Raw genomic sequence first — 19,109 nt, forward strand, 5'->3', positions numbered from 1 at the left:
GACAGATTTTCAAAGACACAGGCTTCCTTGCTGCTTTCCAACATCTTTTAAGAGTACAGTGGGCCAAAGGGAAAAAACAGGCAGCTGGTTCCTGGGGAGGGGTGCCCAGTGGACGGAACTTCACCCGCTTGGAGGAAGGTGGGGTTGGGGAGCCCTTCTGGTCCCTCTACTCACTTCCTCCTTGATGGCGGGTGTGTTTCAAATATCCACCAGACCACCTTGTCTTGACCTACTGAAGAGGTGGAGACTGAGGGCCGCCCCCATTCTCCTGTGTTCACTTTCTCCAGCCCCACTTGGGGCTGCAGACCGAACTCAGGCTCTCTTCCATCCCAGCCTGTTTCCATGTAGCAGACCCTTCCTAGGGGAGCAAGGAAGGGAAGCCACAGATTGCAAACCCAGGGGCTCATTTTTCATTCTTTTGAAACCTTTATATCCTCAGCCCAAGAGGCAGTGTTCCCTTGCGACCTCCAAGCCTGGAATTGTGCATAGCCTGGGTCTTGTATCTTTGTATAACGGATGTTATTTGTACGAAGGGCAGTTCGTAAACAGCACTTGTTCTTTTAATAAAAGAATGTTTTACTAAAAAAAAAAAAAAAAACAATCCAAAGAGACCTTGCTTTGTCTGGTTTCACTGAAGGGAGGGAAATGGGTGCCAACTCCGAGGGCCCGTGGGAGGAGGAAGTGGGTGTATATGGTCAGTGACCGGTTTTTTCAAGTACTTGGAGGAATAGTTTAAACCGGAAGGCACATCATACGCGGTGCAGGTGAAGATGCAGGCACCCGAGCCCTGCTGGGTGATAGATCTCCACACTGCCTGTGTTTCTAATTGCGCTGCCTCCTACTCCGCAGGGCCAGGGCGGCACCTGCGGGCTCCAGGGCTGCACTGCCTGCCCCTCCTGCGCGGGACCGGGCGGCGTCTTCCGGGAGGGGGAGAGAGAGAAAGGGGTGGGGGAGGAGGAGCGGAGAGGGTGGCGACCCGAACGGGCCGCGGCGGTGCGCAGAACGCCCATGCGCGGTGGCGTGGGGAAGAACTTGCACGCTGTGGTCATGCGCTGGGCCTCGGTGAGCGTTCCCTCTTTGGTGACCCCGGGCCGTTCAGCCCCGCCTCCCCGGCCAGGGCCAGGCTCCGCCTCTCGGCCGCGCGGTCCCTCGGGGCAGTCTTTTCTCCAGAGGACTCTCCTAGTGGATGCCAAGACCTGCCTCTACTGCGACCCTTTTCCCAATCTTTTTGTCGCTCCCACGCCCCCTTAGCCCGTGATCTTTTCCTTCCCAGATGGGCTTCCGGCGTCCACCCTTCTCCACTGATTTTATTTTTCTGTTTCCAAATCACATCTGTCTGCCGGCCTTGTCGAAGCTGTGCCAGAAGCGGGAAATCTCCTCTTGGTTGGTGAGTACAAGAACGCCTTCTCTCAGGACACAAGTCCCGTCAATTTCTGGAATCTCAGGGCTACATCGAAGACAGCGACCGGGACCACCCCTGCTCCCAGCCGGCTCTAGGGAAGGTTTGGTGGACTAGAGGGCAGAAGACAAGGAGGGGATGTCAGCCACATGATAAGCCAAGCCCCAGGGTTAGAAGAAGGTACCTGGGATCATGCAAACTTACACTACTTCCAAGGTTGGGATGACCCTGAGCCTCTTATCTTCCCTGGCCATAGGCCCGATGGTTCCCCAAAGAACCAGCCAAGCCCGTGGTGGCACAGAAAACACCCATAAAGTTGGAGCTTGTTGCAGGAAAAACCTACAGGTGGTGTGTATGCGGCCGAAGCAAGAAACAAGTGAGTTATTCCAGTTGCCTTTCACTTGGTTGTGACCCAGTTCTATACCACCCTGAACAAGCCTGACCTCAGAAGCTAAGCAGGGGTGGGCCTGGTTAGTGCTTGGATGGGAGATGACACACACACACACAGTCTCCACAGTTTTCTCTCTTGCTTGGGGTCAGCATGGGAACTTTCAGCCCATCTTTATTTCCCTTCTTTCTGTATATACCCCGATACAAGGCGGGGGTTGATAGCAAAAGACCAGCTCATAGTGTATCCCTTGTGTCTGAGAAGCATTCGAAGCAGAGGCGGGAAGATGCCTGTGCTGTGACTGGCTCAGTCTCCTCTCCTTCCAGCCCCTCCTCCCTGTGTGTGCACTTCGGGGCCAGCTCCGGGGCACCAAGGACTTGAATGTTCTTCCCTCTTCCTCCCCGTGGGCAGCATCTCTGCCCACACGCCAGGCTTTGGCCCTCACTGCTGGGAAGGTTCTGCCGTCTTCCTCAGGTCTCTCTGCCTGCTCTCTTTTCACCTCAGAAAGGACTTCTTTTGCTGCTGGAGCGGGAGCCTCCCTCTTTCCGGAGAACTCTGCCCTGTGATTGGCGTGAGAAGCCCAGATCCCAAGGCTTACTTTGCCACACGTTTGTTGTGGCCTTTGAACAGATATTCCAGAGGGTGGGGCACTTTCAAGGGCACGCCAGCCAGAGGGCTGTGGGTGGGGTGGCTGCACACACCTACTCTGTGCCCTTTAGGAGGGTGTGGGTCTGCCTCTCCCCTTTGGGCCCGTCTTCATCATCCTCTTTGGAGGGACACGGTGCATGCATTACTGATGCTACTCCAGGCAGGCAGGTTGACACAGACACCCCTTGCTGTTTTCTGAACTCTGGGAAGGGCCTGCTGCTGGGCTCTTTCACCCTGGGGGACATTGAGAAGAATGTCACTTTCATGAGTCACTCAGCCACTAAAAAAAATAAATAAAACAAAACTCTGGGTGGGATGTAGCCCCGCGGTTAGATGTTTGTCTCATGGGCACGGAAGCCCCTGGAGTCTGTCCCCACGTGGAATGAACAGGGTGTGACACCCGTCTGAAGTCCTAGCACCTGGAAGGTGGAGGCAGGAGGATAAGGGTTAAGGGCCAGCCTCAGGCAGCAGAGCCTGTTCAAGGTAGGCCTGGACTGCAGGAGAACTTATCTGAAAATAAAAGAGGGGAACTGGTAAGGTGCTCGGCGGTTCGAGGCACTTGTCAGAGCGCCTGGCTGACTTGTGTGATCCCCAGCGCCCGCAGGGTGAAAGGATAAAACCAACTCCCACATTCGCCCCGTGACTTCTATGTGTGGGCATGAGCGTGTGCTCGCATGCGCACACACACCAAATTTGAAACACATAAAAGCCAAACGACAAAAAACTCCAGCCTTGTTTGTGTTAATGTTGCCTCTACCTGAGGCCCAGCTCCCCTTCCGAATTGAATTGTTCTGACTTTTTGGCTTTCCCAAAGACGAACAATGAGAAATACTTATACTACCGTACGGTGGCCATTATTTTCTCGTGTCAGCCTTCCTGTGACCCCGACCTTGCAGCACTGGGAACAATAATTGTGGTCAGCTCTCCTCCTGCCCTACTCTGACTTCTTTTTCTCCCACCAGCCCTTCTGTGATGGCTCCCACTTCTTCCAGCGCACCGGCCTTTCTCCGCTCAAGTTCAAAGTCCAAGAGACTCGCACAGTGGCCCTGTGTACCTGCAAGGCCACCCAGCGTCCTCCTTACTGCGATGGTACCCACAAGAGCGAGCAGGTACAGAAAGCAGAAGTGGGCTCCCCACTCTGAGGGGTCCCGTGGCTCCTGGCCCGCTGCAAGCTTCCCCTCTGTGACGGCCACAGTGCTGAGGCATGGAGAAAGGGCTCCAAGGACCGTGGCTGCTGTTAGCAACTGTCCCCTGAAAACCCTGTCTCTCCTGTTACACATTTGAGAGCAGGCCTCCTGGGTCCCCTGGCAAAGCTGTCATTAAACAGTGAGACCACCCTCTGAGCGTCCCTGTGGTCACTGGGAAGCCTCCCACCGCCTCTTGCAAGAGCATGATCTGTGGAGACAGAGCTGGCCAAAGCGGGGCCATTCAGATCTACTCAGTCAGCACGGTAGGGCTAGGGAGCACCTCCTCCCTCCTCCCTTTGCCCCAAAGAACCACAGGCTCAAGAGTATGCAGCATTTATTACAAAACCAAGAGATACAAATGACCCAGGACAGGTGGGTACAGTCACAGAACCTCAGACTCAGGACATGGTGGAAAGAGACCCCACGGGCTCAGGACCTCACATACTTGAGCCAATACCCTGGTCTCCTCCCCTCCCTTCCCCCCATCTATGTACACTTGAGGAAAACCAGGTAGGCAAGGTCGGCCCCTAGTAGGTGGTCCACTAGGTAGAGTGGGGTCAGCTTCCACTTGATTTCCTTGTGCTTCTAATGCCTCTGTCCTGTCCCCGCTTGGCCTCGGCTAGGGGAGGGGAAATGGACTAGAAAGCTGTTGGCCTTTGGCAGAACTCAAGCCTGTGCTTGTCTGGGGTTCCACACCCCAACCCTTCACTCTAGGCCCCCATTGAAGTGTTACCTCCAGTCTTGCTAGTAGGGGTTCCTGGGTCAGGGTAGGGTAGAAGTAAAGTCACACATAGACTTTGCAGAGCTGGGGTCTCCCCACAGCCTGAATCTTCTCCATAAAGACAAAAATGATGGACACAAAGGCCACACACAGGAAAAAAGAAAAAAAAAGAAGGGGGGCGGGGGATAAAAAAGGTAGAACCATCTGTTCTTTGCACAAGGGTCCCACTGTCCAAGGAGGTGAGGGAGATGCCTTCTCCATGGCCACTTGATCCTCGCAGCCAGAGGACAAACCGCACTTTTTAAAGGCACTGTCTTAGCAATTCTCTGGACATTCAACAATGGGGGTGCTTAGAGGTGGACCCCATTATCTCGTCAGCTAGGAGACCCAAAATGCCCTCTGCCCTGGGAAGCAGAATGGATACAGGGGAGGGCTCTAATACTTCCAGTGGCCTCTTAAGACCACCAGGTACCCCCCCCCCAGAAGAGCAGAGCAAACTACAGAAGACCCCCTAGACACAAACACTCACACACATACACACACATACAGTTTGTTTCCTGTGGCATTTAAATTAATCTGGTTGGTCCATAGAAAATAAGTATGTATATTTGGTTTTTCCTATGTACATATATATATTTATATATATATAGATAGATTTATTTATAAAACCCACCTCCCACTCTGAAGATGGGAGGAACCAGGAAAGTCAAAGGTGGAAAAAGGGGACCAGAAAAAGTAGAAGGGAAGGGGAGAGGTGGCTGCTGCGGGAGAGGGTCCCTTTCCTCAAGTTAAGGGGGGCAAGGAGCTCCGTTAACAGTCATCTTGCGCCCCCTGCTGGTGGAGGATGGCGTTTGCAGGCAGTTCGAAGTGCCCCCGTTGGTAGCAGCTGTGGTCCCACAGGCGGTCGAAGGTGGAGTGGGGGAGGTAGGGTGGGTGGCTGGGGGGCCGTGGGAGCTGGGAGAGCCATGGGATGGGGTCGCAGGGCTGGGCAAGGAGGAGGAGGTGGCCGGAAGGGTGGCAGGGCTGGGAGCCTTGTCGCTGACAGACTCACACTCTGATGCCCCGCTGGTGTTGGTGCCCTCTGAGGGAGTGGGCACTGTGGGCAGGGTGAGCCGCTTGCAGGCTGGCTGGACACGGTACTTGAGGGGGAGAGGCCCATTCTGTGGTGAAAAGGAAGAGGCCAGCAATAAGAAAAGAAAATGTCAGCAGAAAGAACAACCAGGGGCCACCCATCCCTGCATCCAAACCAGGACCCAACCAGAAGCAGAGGAGAAGGTCTGAACTTTGAAGAGGAGAGGGGCCTGTAGAGTGGAGAGTCAGATGAGAGTAGACCCAGTGAAGAAAGAGTGTAAGAGATGGAGGCAGGGGTGTAAGGCCATCATATGCCACAGTGGCCACCCTTACTGCTGACCCCAAGTCTGGGTGGTAAGAGCCAGCGGCGGGCATCAGCAACAGGTGTGGTACTCAGCACCCGGGGTGGGGTGGGGGGTGGGGGATGAAGCAGGAGGATTGGACCTCATACCAAGTTTGAGGCTAGCCAAGGAGAGAACCTATCTCAAACAGAAAAAGAAATGGCCCAGCGCTGACCTGGTATGATGAGCCACCAGGGCCAGGCCTGGCTCCAGAGACAAGGGATGAACTGCCTGACATAAGAGGGTGTCTCATGTCACTGTGGCCACTGACCAGTGCCAGGCCCAGTAGGACCTCCTCCCTGGTACTGCCCCCACCTGTACCACCTGGTCACAGGCTCACCCTCCGCCAGGGGTAGATATAAGCAATGTCCATGAGGGTGTAATATTCCTTCAGGGGCTCATCTTCATAGAGGATCTCCACCTGGAGGGGAAAAATGCCACCATGAGGCCTGGCAGCTGCGCCCCTGGGGGCTGGACATGAGCAAACCAAAAGGTGGCTTGCAGGAGGCCCCTCCTTACTGTGCATGTGACTTCCCTTCCAGACTGTTCCTCAACCTGCTGGTGGGGAGGGGGAAGCTTCGCTCTAGGTCTCCTAGAGAGCCAGCAAGGCCAAAGGGACCCCCTTGACTGAGGTCCTTGCTTGTGATGGCCCCACCCCTGCATCTGCCCTAACTGGTGAATGCAGCAGCGCCTACTGTCTCCCTGCCACAGGGGTGGGCTAAGTGAAGCCTTCGCAGGAGCAACATCTCAGTGTCAAAGAAGCAGGGTCAGCTGACTCAGACCTACAAGGGAGCCTGTGTTACTGTGTCCAAGAGCTCCCTGACCCTCTTTTTTTTTTTTTTTTAAGATTTATTTATTTATTATGTACACAGTGTTCTGTCTGCATGTATGACTCCAGGCCAGAAGAGAGCACCAGATCTCATTACAGATGGTTGTGAGCCACCATGTTGTTGCTGGGAATTGAACTCGGGACCTCTGGAAGCCTCTGAGCCATCTCTTCAGCCCCCCCCCTTTTTTTAGTTTATTTAACTTATTTCTTTTATGTGCACTGGTGTGAAGGTGTCAGATCCTGCAACTAGAGTTACAGACAGTTGTGAGCTGCCACGTCGGTGCTGGGAATTGTACCCAGGTCCTCTGGAAGAGCAGCCAGTGCTCTTAACCACTGAGCCATTTCTCCGGTCTCCCTGACCCTCTTGAAGGCCCAACATTTTTTTTGGATGCACACTTCCCTGGTCTCGGGCTTTTTGCACACCAGCTACAATAATTACAGACTATCTTATCCTTAAACAATTGGGCTAGCCTACCCGTTCCTTTAGGTCCAGCTATATAACCATGTGATGGATGGATGCCCACCAACCAGACACACTGATGGGACCCCCGATGTCTGAGACGGTGCAGGCATTCACCTTGTACTTGCTGGGTACGTCCATTTTGTTGCGGAGAAACTTTGCGAGGTGCATGACAGTCATGGCTGCTGGGCATCGCAGGAAGCGCACCCCTGTCTGTGGGGAAGAGGTCCCTGTGAGAAGGTCTATCCCATGGCACTTGCAGCTCACTCCTGAGGAAGCCCAACACTCACCTTCTCCTTGTCCCCATCCCCGTTCTCCATGAGGCTCTTCTTCTCCTCTCGGTCCCTGGAGGAAAAGGAAGGGAGCAGAAGATCGTGCACTTGCTGGGTCAAATGCACAGGTCTGACGGGGTCTTGGAGGACGGGCCGGGGGAAAAAAGGCTTAGGTTGAACTTGCCTGACTCCTTCGTAGAACTCAATGGAAAGACTGACAATCTCATCATCACCCAGAGCCCCCTTCTCCTGCTCTAGGACCTCGCCGCGGTCCTCGTTGGAGCCATTAGGGACTGTAGAGGGAGACAGCTCAGAGGGGTTGGTCAAAGATAGAGCAAGGGACTGAGGACCTAGGGAATGGGAGTGGTTGGCTCAGAGGCTGAGCCCTTCCCGCTCTGGACAACGCTCTCTAGCAGGGAGGTCTGGTGGAGATGGGCGGGCCAAAGCTGGTACCCTTAACCCTCACAGCTGGGGCGGCTCTAGGCTCTCAGGAACCAGAACCTGCTTGAGCGTGGGCACACTCACCCTCCGTCAGGGGGTATGCCGCATAAAAGTCCCGACGCCGTTTCATCTCATCTAGAGGAAGGAGGCGGGCATGAGCGGGCAACAGCTGGAAAATGGGGGAGGTGTGCAGGACAGCACAGGGGCTCGGGGTACCTTTAAAAAGCCCAGGCACCAACTTGTAGACAATGTCCTGGAGGGTTTTGTCCGACCTGGGAAGGAACGTACATGAACGTTGGCAGCCGCGGGACCTTCATCCCTCCAGCCTGGGCTCAGCATTGTACCCCTTTAAACCCAGCACCCAGGCATGCGGGTTCTCAGTTGGCCATTTCTTAGCCTAGGTCAAGCTGGAAATCACTGGGAGGCAGGGGAAGGGGACACAAGCCCACCTGATGCTCAGGAGTGGTCGGGTTTTATGAACCTGGACGTCACACATGGGGCAATATTTGTTGGTCTCCAAGTAGCGCACGATGCAGGTTTTGCAGACTTGGGGTGTGGACAGAGAGAGGACAATCAGAACCCCTTTCTGCCCAGGCCTTCCCACTCAGGACGGCTGCCAGACCCAACATGGCAGTGTGCTCACACATCTGGCCTTTTGCGCCTTGTCTACCCTTAGGCCCAATGTCTCTGTGTGAAACAGGAGGGTGTCCTTGTCCTGCCTAACATACACAGTGTACCAAGCCTTCGGCTCCTCTTAGCCAACCTGCTAAGACATCCCACGGGTCCTGGATCTCTTGTGACCAATCTGACAGTACAAGTGAGTGACCCCCGAGCCTTCAGGGGTCAAACTTCAGGCAGAGCTATCATAGAAAGGGGAGGTTCCTAACACTGTCCCTGGGTCCAGGACTACCCCCACTTTGTCCCTTCTTGGTGACCCAGGGTCTGCTCTCCCAGGCAACGTCCTCACGCTGAGCACCCCAGCACTGAACTCACAGGAATGCAAGCACTCCACAATGGTGGTGGCATCGATGAAATAGCCCCCACAGAGGGCACACATGAGGTGAGGGTTCAGCTCCGTAATTTTAATCCGTGTGGTTCGATGCATGATGCCAGGGGTCAGGACTGAGGAGACTTGGGAAGTGTCACCCTGGGAAACAGAAATGGGATCAGAAACCCAGCCACTTCCCCGCACTGCTTCCCTCAATATAGCTTTCCTGAGCCCACGCCCCTCCGCCCCCCATTTTCTCTGTCTCAGATGTGGAACCAGGCACATGTTTGAGGCTGGCTGTTTCTGGGCCTCCCTCTGAGTGTTCACTGGGTGTTGGGGGCTCGGGAAGTGTCTGTAACTTTGAGAAACAAGTTGTGGACCATCTCAGAAGCAGTAGGAAAGACTGAAGCCAGACCGTAAGAAACACTAACCAACTCTTGATGATAGATGTGGGAGGGCGGGAAAACTAAAGGTAACGGCGCTTTAAAAGATCTTCCTGGGAGCCATGGGCCTGTGAGAGGGCTCGCTAGGTAAAGGTGATTGCAGCCAAGCCTAGTGACCCACATGGTGGAAGGAGAGAAAAAAAACAAGGGCTGCAAGTTGTCCTTTGGCTACTTGCAAATATATACACATACGCACGCATACGTGTGCGCACACACACACACATGCACTAAATGTAATAAAAAAATTTAACAATATTCTGATTCCAATTGTATCTATTCAAGTGGTCAAATATTTACCAAGTACTAACAGCTATGAGAAATTGTCCAGACAACTCCATTCACAGACCAAAATGAATCGCTGCCCCCAGCAATGAGAGATTTGTCATGGGGAAGCCTTGAGGGACGTTAGGACACAGGCCCATCACACTCCACACATACAGCTCCTTGCAAGGCTACCATGTGCTGACCTGGCCTTCTGGCTGGAAACCCTGAAGCTGGTTTTCATTATGTCCCAAGTTCTGAAGGAGCTGCAGGCCCAGCCTGGCACTGCAGGGACTCTACAGGTAGTCCAAGAGCCCGGCAAGAAGACCTTTACTGCCCTGTGTGAGAACCGCCCCCCCCCCCCATAGTATCCGTCTCCCAGTAGCACACTGAGTGCTCTCCAGTATGTGCGTGGTCTAGGAACCTATTTTCACAAACACACAGAATTGCTTCATGTGCCGCTGAGATCCCACCACACCCTAACGTGGTGACTTCTCCCACCCGTTCACAACCTATCCACCAACAAACCACAGGCTCTCCTAGACACCTGCCAAAACTGGGCAGCGAGCATTCTCTATCCCTAGCTCTACAGTGCACCTGGCCAGGCCCTAGCAGGCCAAGGTCGTTTCAAAGCTGGCTCTGACTTTGGACCGGAGCAGGCTGCCTCTTTCTGTCTCTCCCACAGCAAAAGTCCAGGAGCCGGGCTTGAGAGGCTGGCTAAGCCCCAGCGACTCCTTTACAACATACATCCTTCTCTCTTTTCCAGAAAGATTTCTAAAGCCACCACGCTGGCTTTTCTAGGACAAGAAATTCACAGCCAGGATCAGCAGTTTCTATAGAGACCCCAGGATGAGCCTGGCCTGGACCCAAACAGCCAGTAAGGCCCCAGGGCACCTGGCCAGAGACTGGGATAGATGGGTAGACACAAAGGCCACACTTGGGACAGACACCAAGCTGCAGAAAAGAAAGAGGGGAACAAGCCAGCCAGAGGTGCTGAGGCAGCCACCCCTGGTCTGCAAAGTTTCTGCCCCTATAGGTGGCCCTAGCTGGTCCTCCCTGCATGGGTCCCCCTTCACAATTTCAAAGAGGCTGTTGGCTACTCTACTGTTTAGTTGTTTCCATGGTAACATAGTCCCTGGCAAGAAGCCCAAATATTATTACAACCATCCAGAGGATAGAAGAAACTCCAAGTGGCTGTCTCTTTGAGCATGGGTAATAGCCACCGTGTGTACGTGCTGTCTGGGCTTCCAAAGGTACTTCATGTGACTGCTTGCCTTGTGTGTGTGTCTGCATCCAGAGGCACACAGAGATGTAAACTATCAGAGTAGGTAGGATCCAGCCAGGGAATCTCGGTTGCTACGGTAAGGTCTCCCCGACACGTGCACCACACACACACACACACACACACACACACACACACACACACACGCTCTTCGCAATGCCTCAGCCACTTCAGGCACACGCTCACTTTGTTTGCAGATAGAGAAGCCACACAAACCCCACTCGGTTCATCTTTCTGAGGTTTCACACAAGAGCAGCCCCTAGGTCCCATTTTGGGCTCAGGGTAGTAAGGGAAGGAGAAAAGCTCCTTGTCTCCCCTGGGAGCAGAGAGCCTCCCTGTTCCCTATCCCCATCCCTAGGGGCCTCAGAAAGCCACAAGAGGCACTGATTGGCTCCTCACCTGATTGCCATGGTTACCTGCAGGGCCCTGTCAGCAGGTGCCAAGAGTGTCTGTAAACAGGAGGTCTGAGTTCCCAGAGCATCCCCTCCCCATTTCCCTGCCCAGTATCAGGACCTGTATTCCTTCCTCCCCATGCAAGGGGCTGTGGTGCTGGGGGAAGAAGAGGGAAAGAAATGACGCGTTGTATCACTATGGAAGGGACAGCCTGGAGGGGACAGAGGAAAGGGACAAAGGGCTCGTGGAAGGAAAAGGGAAAGGCAGAGGTCCCAAGAAGCAGAAACGGGGCGGAGGTCATTTGCAACTGGTCTCCATGAAGCTGAAGAGGCCAGTCCCAACTACATCTGTTTAATATCCCCCCCCCCACACACACACACCGTGCATGCGTGGCTTTATCTGAAGTCTTGGTCTCCGTTCTCTTTGGCCCTAGCTCTTGGCTCCTAGGGGCCCCAGGCAGGAAAGGGGCTTGGTCAGCACCTAGCTCACAGTTCATTGCCATTAGAGCTCTTGTGTGTCTCTCCCCCATGCTCCCAGCCCCTGCTGACAGACACCTCCCATCTCTCCAGGGAACCAGACTTCCTTCTCTCCTGTAGTTAGGTGTTGGCCTCTGTCAAGGCAGAGAGAGGTCCCAGGGACACCAGCCACAGCCCTCGGCCTCCCTGGTCAGCAAAACAAGCCCCAGGCTGTGAGAGGTCATTCAAGGTCACATCCTAGCACCAGACAAGCAGAGGTGGTTGTGATCTTTGAAAGCCTGTTATGCAGTCTTCTCATTTTACAGAAGTGACTTGTCCAAGGTCACACATCTAAAGGGGGGGGGGAGCTCAGACAAGTATCTGCCAGCCTCCTGTTGTGATGCTCTTCCTACGCTGGTACCCAGAGGGTGCTGCTTACTCTGCTGAGGAGCTGAGCCAGTGGTAGAAGGGTGGAGTAGGTAGTTACTTAGTTACTTAGTGGGGAGGAAGCCATACACTGGGTCTGCTGAAAGGGAGACAAAAGTTAATGCCTACACCACTCCCACAGTATGGGGGAAACTGAGGCACCATGGGGACAGAGTAAGCCAGAGTATAGTGTGTAGACATGAATTCCTAGTGTTGGTTCCTCTTCCAGCTTCATAGTCCCAACTAAGCAGAACTCGTGTGTTCATGTACGGACTAGCACACCCTCTCGTCTTTTCCTGTCCTTTGACACTGGAAAAAGGCTGGAAGCCTCCTCTCCCCACCACTCAGCTCCTGAAGACAATTTAAAAGAAAAAATAAAGGAAAATAATAATAGTAAAAACAAAACAAAAAACCCCCAAAACCCCAAAGAATATACACAGGACAACAACTGCAAGACACGTAGGTATCCAGAGCCAGACACACCCCCTTTGTCTCCCGTCCACAGCACCCAGAACCAGATAAGGGCGGTCACACACAAGGCACACAGACACTTGGCCAGACACACACCACCACATGCGCAGATAGACAGGAGTCAGACTCCCACTCCACAGATGTAGAAACCATTCCCATCTACCCCATCACATGCCGCCTGAAACCGGAGCCACCAACATTAACCTTCTATGAACCCCTGATCTTCTCAGGGTAAATTATAATTTAAGCCTTCCAGCAACAAAGACAGATCGACCCCCAACTCTGCTCTGAGGCCAGAGGCTGGAGGCCTACGGTTGACATCTGACCTATACAATATGTAACCTCTTCCACTTCAGGCTCTCTCTGTTCCCATGGCAACAGCTCCATCAACCAAGATCTCAGGGAGTCATTTCCCTCCTCTCTGCTCACCTACCAATAGTTCAGCTTGAACAGAAACAGGCGACAGCCGGACTGGATCGTGGAGTCTGTTTCCTACCGCATTCCAAACACAGGTTCTAAGTGCACAAGCCCCAACCTTAAATCAGGGCAGCCCCTGGGAAAAGCTTTCCACCAAAACGCTGCAACAGAGCTGGCTTTATGCGCCTCCGATTACAGTAATAAAATCTTGGAGCAGGGATAGGGGTGTGTGTGGGGGGTCATGAGTTTCAGGAACGCTACAACTGCAAGAAGTCCAGAGTGGGAGGCCCAGGACTGTGTGAGCTGGCTAAGAGAAACCCCTCCCTCGGTGAGAGGGATCCAAGAGAGACTGAGGCAGCATGGGGGGGGGGGGGGGCAAGGCTGGGGGCCAGGAGAGACAAAGACGCAGGGAAAACTCGAGGTAATACCTGTATATACTTAAACATTTAATATTCACACATACATACCCTTCTCACTCAAGCCAAGCACAGCAATTTTAGGTAGACCCGGGGAGTGGGGCGGGGGGGGGGTTGACTAGAAGCCCCTAGGAGACAAGCAGGGTGCAGGGTGTCTGCAGGCCCAGGGTTCCCCAGCTTTTCAGAGCTATTTACGCCAGAGCTCGGGGAAGAAAGAGTAGCCGCTTCCATTTGCTCCCGCCGCTCCATGGAAAAAGGAGCAGCTCGTGAGACCCCTTGGCCTAATACTACTGGTCAAAGCGAGAGAGCAAGCTAAATCTCCCCTCGTTCCCATTCTACCCGCTCCACCCCTGTTTCCCCCGGAGCTCAGGTCAAAGGATCAGGCACCCCAGTGACCGAGTGGCCACTCCCTCCTTTCCCTAGAGCCAAACTTTGGTGGGGCCCCAGGAGGGATGTAGGGGAAAAGCTCTGGCGAGGTGGTTCAGGGAGGGGGCGGGGCGCCTCGCACCAGGACTGGGGAAAGGGACCTCTGGGGGAGGTGCCCAAGATCCGGACCCCAGCAGTTAGGGCGCCCTCCCCCGGCCTCGCAGCCACCCGAAGGCCAAGTCCCCTTCCTCCGGGCCTCAAATCCTCGCGCGTCTACCACGCTCACTGCCCATGCGAGAGGCGACCCTTGCCCGACTCGGAGGGGGCTGATCTGCCAGAGCCACTCTGTTCCGGCTGGTGGAGACACTGGGGTGGGGGTGAGACCCACCCTAGCGAGTGTCCCCAAAGCCCTCGTGGCCGCCCGGACCCTCCCCCTCGATACCTCGCGAGCAGGGTCTTAGCAGGGGGCTGCTGCACAAAGAGGAGGTGGTCGAGGGAGACGCCAAATCGTTAAGAGGGGGAATCCACTTCGGCCATCTTGGAAGGGAGGAAAGGGAAAAAGAGAGAGAGACCGGGAACGGGAGAAAGAAAGGCGGACGGGGCGAGCTTGGACAGCGGCTGGAGGGGCGGGAAGGGGACGCGATCGGCAGGCCAGGCCGGGACTCCCGGCTCCCACTGGGGTCTGCGGGGAAAGGTGGACCGGCCCGAGTCGCCAGCCACAAACGCTTACGAGGTAGCAAGGAGGCAGGCGCGAGTCGGCGTCCGCTTACCTGGCTTCGGGGTCCAGTGGGTCTCGGGGAGGGGGGGATGGGAGGGAGGGAGGGAAGGGAGGGGAGGGGGGCCACAGCCCTGTCGCTCGCTTGGTCGGCGGGAGGGGAGAAACCTATGGTAAGAAAGGAGTTTGTAAGAGCAGCTTGGGGTGGGAGGGAGAGAGGGGAGGGGAGGGGACGAGAGGGGAGGGGAGGGGCCGTGGAGGGGGGGGGCGACAAAATGGCTTTTTTCCTCCAGACAAGAGTAGGTCCCGCCCACTACTCACCCACGTGACCTCATTCCTTCAGGATGTTTGCAGAGAGGGAAAGAGGAGGGGAGAGGCTAGCTTAGCTGTTCTTCACCGTGTTCTCGGTGCTCTGGGCTTCCCCCAAATCCGAGACCCCCTTTTTATTCAAACAGATCCCTTGAACCCGGAGGGAAGATCCTGTTGTGTTACCTCCAGTTAAGATACCTCCTCCTCCTAAAATAAGTGTGTCCCCCCCCTCCCACCGACCCTGCGATCCCTACTCTAGCTGGGGAGCTTGGAAAATGGTGAGATGCAGACTGGGCGGAAATGTGTTTTGCAGTACCCGTTGCCTTGCTGCCACCGAAGGGCGTTTGGGCGGGGGGACTGGGCGCCGGCGGCCACGCGTCCGAGCGAGGTTTACTCACTCCAGCTGACATTCCCTTGAGATTCCTAAGTGTGTATGTGTGTGTGTGAGAGAGAGACCCAGAGCGTGTCCGTCCCCCCCTCCCCCGAAACGGCGGAGACTCCGCACCTCGCAGGGAGCGCACGGTGGCCGGGGGGCTTGGCTGTGGCCAAGGCTGGCGCGCTCGGCGTGCTCGGGCGCAGAAGAATGGAACGCAATCCGGGGCGGGGAGAGCAGCCCGAGACACGAACTCGGGCGCTGGGCCAGAGACACAATAACTAGCCGAATTCGAGAGGCCCGGGCGCAGTAGGAAGCGAGGAGTCGAGAGAGGACGCGCGCCTTTTTGCCGCCGGTGCGCCTCCCTCGCCGCCGTGGGGGAGCCAGCGAGCGCGAAGGCGCCCGGTGCCAACCGACTCCGACGGTCACTCTCGGCTCCACCCAGCGCTTGCTCTCGGGTCCCCAGCGGCCCCGGCCCCAGGCAGGAGAGGAAGGAGAGCTGGAAGAGACGGCGCCGAGGAAGCGAATCGATTTTGCGTTACCACGAGAACCTTGGGCCTCATTAGGTCGCTCGATTTCGTTTATTCGTTCCTTCTGATTTATTGGGAGTAGCCACTTGACTTTCCCTCCAAAGGGTTCTATTATCCGGCCTCAAATGCCTTTAAGCGCCAGCACCGTGGATTGGCTCGAGTAGGGAACGAATCTTCGTTGAGCTTCGGAGCGCCCGCCTCCTCTCCTTGTCCCAAGCCTAAAGCAGCCCCGAAGTTGGGGGGGGGGGCCTCCGGACTGCATGCTTTTACACGCTGGCTTACCAGGAGCCCTGTGACCCCACCAGTTTCAGCCCTTAGTCCTCGCTAGCTGAATGAGGGTTCAGAGGAAGGGCGGGAGGAATTTCCATCTAGACCGGGTGATCTCAGGGCGAGTGGGAGAGGCCCCGGGAGAATAGGTCACCTGCTACCTTCTCAGTCCCTTTATCGGGTACCAGGAGCGCACAGGCTCGAGTTGAAAGGGGGCTCGAATTAGACACGCCCACTGTCATCAGGACCAGTAGGTCTCCGCATCTTGGACTCTGCTATAACAAACACAAGTGCTCAGCACGAAGGGTACCGCAACAGGGACCCCGTCTCTGTCATTCTTTCACTAGAAGTTCCCGAACAAGAGAAACCTGAAGGGGCGTTGGAAATCTCGGTTCCATCAGACACCGGCACCCGGGAAGGTCTGGCTGCCCCTGGCTGCCTTGCTTATTAAACGGGTATCCACTTACTCCTCAGACAGCTGCTAGATTCCAGTTCCGTGTAAACCGCTGGAGAGGGGGAGCATGCTGAAGACCCATTGCCCACGAAAACGCCAGTACATCATCGATTCTGGGACATTGTTCAGCTTCTCTGGTTTATCAGGAGAACAAGCCTTCCCACATCCGAAGTTCTCTAGTTTTTACGTCTTAATTCTAGTAGGCATCTAGAAGCACCTGGCACGTGCCACTGTCAAGTATTGCTTTAGGCAGAGTAGGTAGGCTGGGTTTTGACATAGATCAGGACCACTGAGGTCTTGCCTGAAAAGACCCTTCTCCTTTCGCCTTTTGAAGCGCCAGGTGTCCTCTAGGCTTGTGCGTACGGGTATGCAAACGCGAGAGAGTGCAGAAGAGACTTCCTTTGAGCCAAGTGTCCAGACAACTGATTGAGAGTCCCCTGCACGTTCTCCTCAAGGAAAGCAGCGGCTTTCCGCCCACCTCCGCCAGCGCACCTCTGCAAGCATGAAGAACCCTTACTTCCCTCCATGCTGTCTGTATCCTATTGGTTCTCTAGCCGATAGCTACTCATGGGGAGGGTCACTATCAGACATATGTCCCAATGAGCAGGAACCTGGGACGTCAAGACAAGGACTGTTTCCAGTGTGTACAGATCTGCAAGGAGGAGATCCCTTGTAAAATGGTGACAATGGCCACAGCTTTGCTGTGTGGCATTACCTCTGTGTCCTTCACACCTCTCCCTCCTGCAAACAATACCCTTTGTCCATCTCTGCATCTGTTTCCTCGTCCTTCTCCCTCGGTGTCTCTTTTCCTCTTTAGGGGGAATCTTATCTACTCCCGACTACTTATGTCCCCTTAGGTCCCCTCCTCGTATTCCTTTCTTTGTAGATCACCGCTAGATTCTTTCTTTCCCCTTTATTCCTCACTTTGTCCCCGAGGTTTCTTTCTTTCGGAACAAATGTCCTATTTCAAGTTTATATTGCCACTAACACAGACAATGGAAAGCTGTCCAACCTCCACAGCAAATTCATTCTGAATCCTAGGAAAAAATGCATTGTGAAACATGGCAGCGAGACAGAAACCTGTGTTTTGCTTTCCGGTAATCCAGATTGGGGGAAATAGTGTGAGTGGCAGTGGCGAGACGCTAGTAGGGAATCCTGTCATTGACCACAACGGATTTTTACATACTATGACTCTCGGTACAGAATTTGGCGTTTGAGCATTTGCGATTTAAAAGATAAAAGTTACACTCAAAAAGCTCAACCGTCCCTGGGTGGGCTCGAACCACCAACCTTTCGGTTAACAGCCGAACGCGCTAACCGATTGCGCCACAGAGACAGTGACAGTTGTTGGTGTGGCGAGAGCCGAGTCAACAGGAGCGACCGCGATATGGCGCAAGAGCAGCAATAGCGCAAGCAGTCTCTGTAGCTTTTCCAGCGGAAGAACTGAGATCCTGAGAACCAGGGTGGGTTGGGCTCGGGAGGAGAAGGCGAAGGACACGCACGTCCCACCTGGGTTACCCGGTGCGGTTGGCCCAGGCTATTATCATCGGTTAGTGACTTAGATGTGGAAGGACACGGAACGTTCCTTTGTAAAGTGAAGAGACTTGCAGGGATGGGGGTGAGGGACTCCAAAAACTGAACAACCTGAAACACTCCCCCCCCCCCCCTCTGCTGTTGAACCCTCGCAGCACGAAACCTTGGTCCTCTTCCCATTCTGCAATGAATGAGCGCCCTCAGTAAACTCGGCGCCAGTGGGTATTCGCAGCTCCGCGAAGTGCCCGGGTACACAACAGCTGTAAGGATTTGTGGATGAATACACGAAGTCAGCTAGCTAGAGCAAAATGCCTATCTCCTACAGCGCCACAGCAAACCCAGGGATACCCACTGAGCACAGCTCAAGCTCTACCAGGCCGCGTCCCCAGCCCACGTGCTGCCAGCTCCGCCCCCCTCCGGGGTGGCGGGGGGTGGGGGTGGGAGCGGGAGTCCAGGTCCGCCACGATCCCGACATGCCCCGGACCGCAGGCTCTTCCGCACTCACAGTGACTTTTCACTTTCCGCTTTCCATACCTCCGTTTTGGTGTCTCAACCAAACTATGCGTATTTGTGACTGACGGGATGCTTATCCAATAGAAAACTGGAGTTGTCAGGCAGAGTCGGCCCAGAAGCCAATGGGGAGGCTCGGCGAGAGCGTTGGCCCAGAGAAAGCCAGAGCCGGTTTACAGGAATCGCAGTGGCGATCGGAGTCTTACTAAAGCGCAATCATGGTGAGATTGGGGAGTGAAGGGAAGGAGACTGGGATGGGAATGGAAAGCGTGGTTGGGAAAGGCTTGCATCCGAGACGGAGAGGACCTGGTGGTCGGTAGAATGAGCATATCACAACCGTGCGGATGAGTGCGGTTCCTGGGTGCCCCACCGGGCCCATCTTAGTGCCGGAGCTCCGGGCGTCCAGGGACCTCCGGAGGCTGGGCTGAAGGTTATGGCAACACTTAGCTCCATGAACTGAGCCTCTTGATTTGTCTGTCTCCAGTCTATTATGTCCTATAACGGAGGGGCCGTCATGGCCATGAAGGGAAAGGACTGTGTGGCCATCGCCGCGGACAGGCGTTTCGGGATCCAGGCCCAGATGGTGACCACAGACTTCCAGAAGATCTTTCCCATGGGTGACAGGCTGTACATAGGCTTGGCCGGGCTGGCCACCGACGTCCAGACAGTTGCCCAGCGCCTCAAGTTCCGGCTGAACCTGTATGAGCTGAAGGAAGGTCGGCAGATCAAGCCCTACACCCTCA

At 54.9% G+C, this 19,109-nt stretch overlaps 3 protein-coding genes and 1 non-coding gene across 7 annotated transcripts in view; 2 read left to right on the forward strand and 2 right to left on the reverse strand.

Annotated features, from left to right (window-relative positions):
* Positions 1–1,138: 1,138 nt before the first annotated feature.
* On the forward strand, positions 1,139–4,527 carry Cisd3 (CDGSH iron sulfur domain 3). Its single transcript, XM_050156636.1, has 3 exons — positions 1,139–1,387; positions 1,656–1,775; positions 3,398–4,527. Exons 1-3 carry the CDS (start codon positions 1,274–1,276, stop codon positions 3,575–3,577), a joined length of 414 nt encoding a protein of 137 aa, XP_050012593.1. The 5' UTR covers positions 1,139–1,273; the 3' UTR covers positions 3,578–4,527.
* Positions 3,940–14,589, reverse strand: Pcgf2 (polycomb group ring finger 2). Of its 4 annotated transcripts, none has more exons than XM_050156634.1 (10): positions 14,446–14,589; positions 8,751–8,904; positions 8,207–8,303; positions 7,974–8,029; positions 7,842–7,892; positions 7,501–7,666; positions 7,335–7,389; positions 7,162–7,257; positions 6,096–6,176; positions 3,940–5,503 (listed from the first exon to the last, which is right to left on the reverse strand). In XM_050156634.1, the coding sequence occupies exons 2-10, from the start codon at positions 8,860–8,862 to the stop codon at positions 5,132–5,134; spliced, it is 1,086 nt and encodes a 361-aa protein (XP_050012591.1). In that variant the 5' UTR covers positions 8,863–8,904; positions 14,446–14,589; the 3' UTR covers positions 3,940–5,131. The 4 variants fall into 4 exon arrangements, with proteins under 4 accessions (XP_050012591.1, XP_050012592.1, XP_050012589.1 ...); XM_050156635.1 differs by lacking the exon at positions 14,446–14,589 and adding an exon at positions 14,118–14,426; XM_050156632.1 differs by lacking the exon at positions 14,446–14,589 and adding an exon at positions 9,177–9,816.
* A 2,996-nt stretch (positions 14,590–17,585) lies between these two features.
* Trnan-guu (transfer RNA asparagine (anticodon GUU)) lies at positions 17,586–17,659 on the reverse strand. Its single transcript has one exon. It is a non-coding gene; the product is annotated as a tRNA-Asn (tRNA).
* Positions 17,660–18,420: 761 nt separating this feature from the next.
* The window catches only part of Psmb3 (proteasome 20S subunit beta 3), a 9,143-nt gene continuing 8,454 nt past the window's right edge, over positions 18,421–19,109 (forward strand). The window contains exons 1-2 of the mRNA XM_050157047.1: positions 18,421–18,587; positions 18,851–19,082. Coding sequence (XP_050013004.1) covers positions 18,585–18,587; positions 18,851–19,082 — 235 coding nt within the window. The 5' untranslated portion in view covers positions 18,421–18,584. The remainder of the gene's footprint in view (positions 18,588–18,850; positions 19,083–19,109) is intronic.

This window comes from Alexandromys fortis, unplaced genomic scaffold, assembly GCF_014885135.2.
Source record: "Alexandromys fortis isolate MF-2015 unplaced genomic scaffold, M_Fortis_MF-2015_v1.1 scaffold_31, whole genome shotgun sequence".
NCBI lineage: Eukaryota > Metazoa > Chordata > Mammalia > Rodentia > Cricetidae > Alexandromys > Alexandromys fortis.

Excerpts from the sequence above, each read along its gene's own strand:
- Cisd3 (XM_050156636.1), top strand. The coding sequence starts at position 1,274 with ATGGGCTTCCGGCGTCCACCCTTCTCCACTGATTTTATTTTTCTGTTT. Across the intron at positions 1,388-1,655 it reads GGGAAATCTCCTCTTGGTTG|GCCCGATGGTTCCCCAAAGA; the intron begins GTGAGTACAAGA and ends CCCTGGCCATAG. Across the intron at positions 1,776-3,397 it reads GCGGCCGAAGCAAGAAACAA|CCCTTCTGTGATGGCTCCCA; the intron begins GTGAGTTATTCC and ends TTCTCCCACCAG.
- Pcgf2 (XM_050156632.1), bottom strand. The coding sequence starts at position 9,311 with ATGTGGGTCACTAGGCTTGGCTGCAATCACCTTTACCTAGCGAGCCCT. Across the intron at positions 7,390-7,500 it reads GAGTTCTACGAAGGAGTCAG|GGACCGAGAGGAGAAGAAGA; the intron begins GCAAGTTCAACC and ends CTTTTCCTCCAG. Across the intron at positions 7,258-7,334 it reads GGGATGGGGACAAGGAGAAG|ACAGGGGTGCGCTTCCTGCG; the intron begins GTGAGTGTTGGG and ends TCTTCCCCACAG.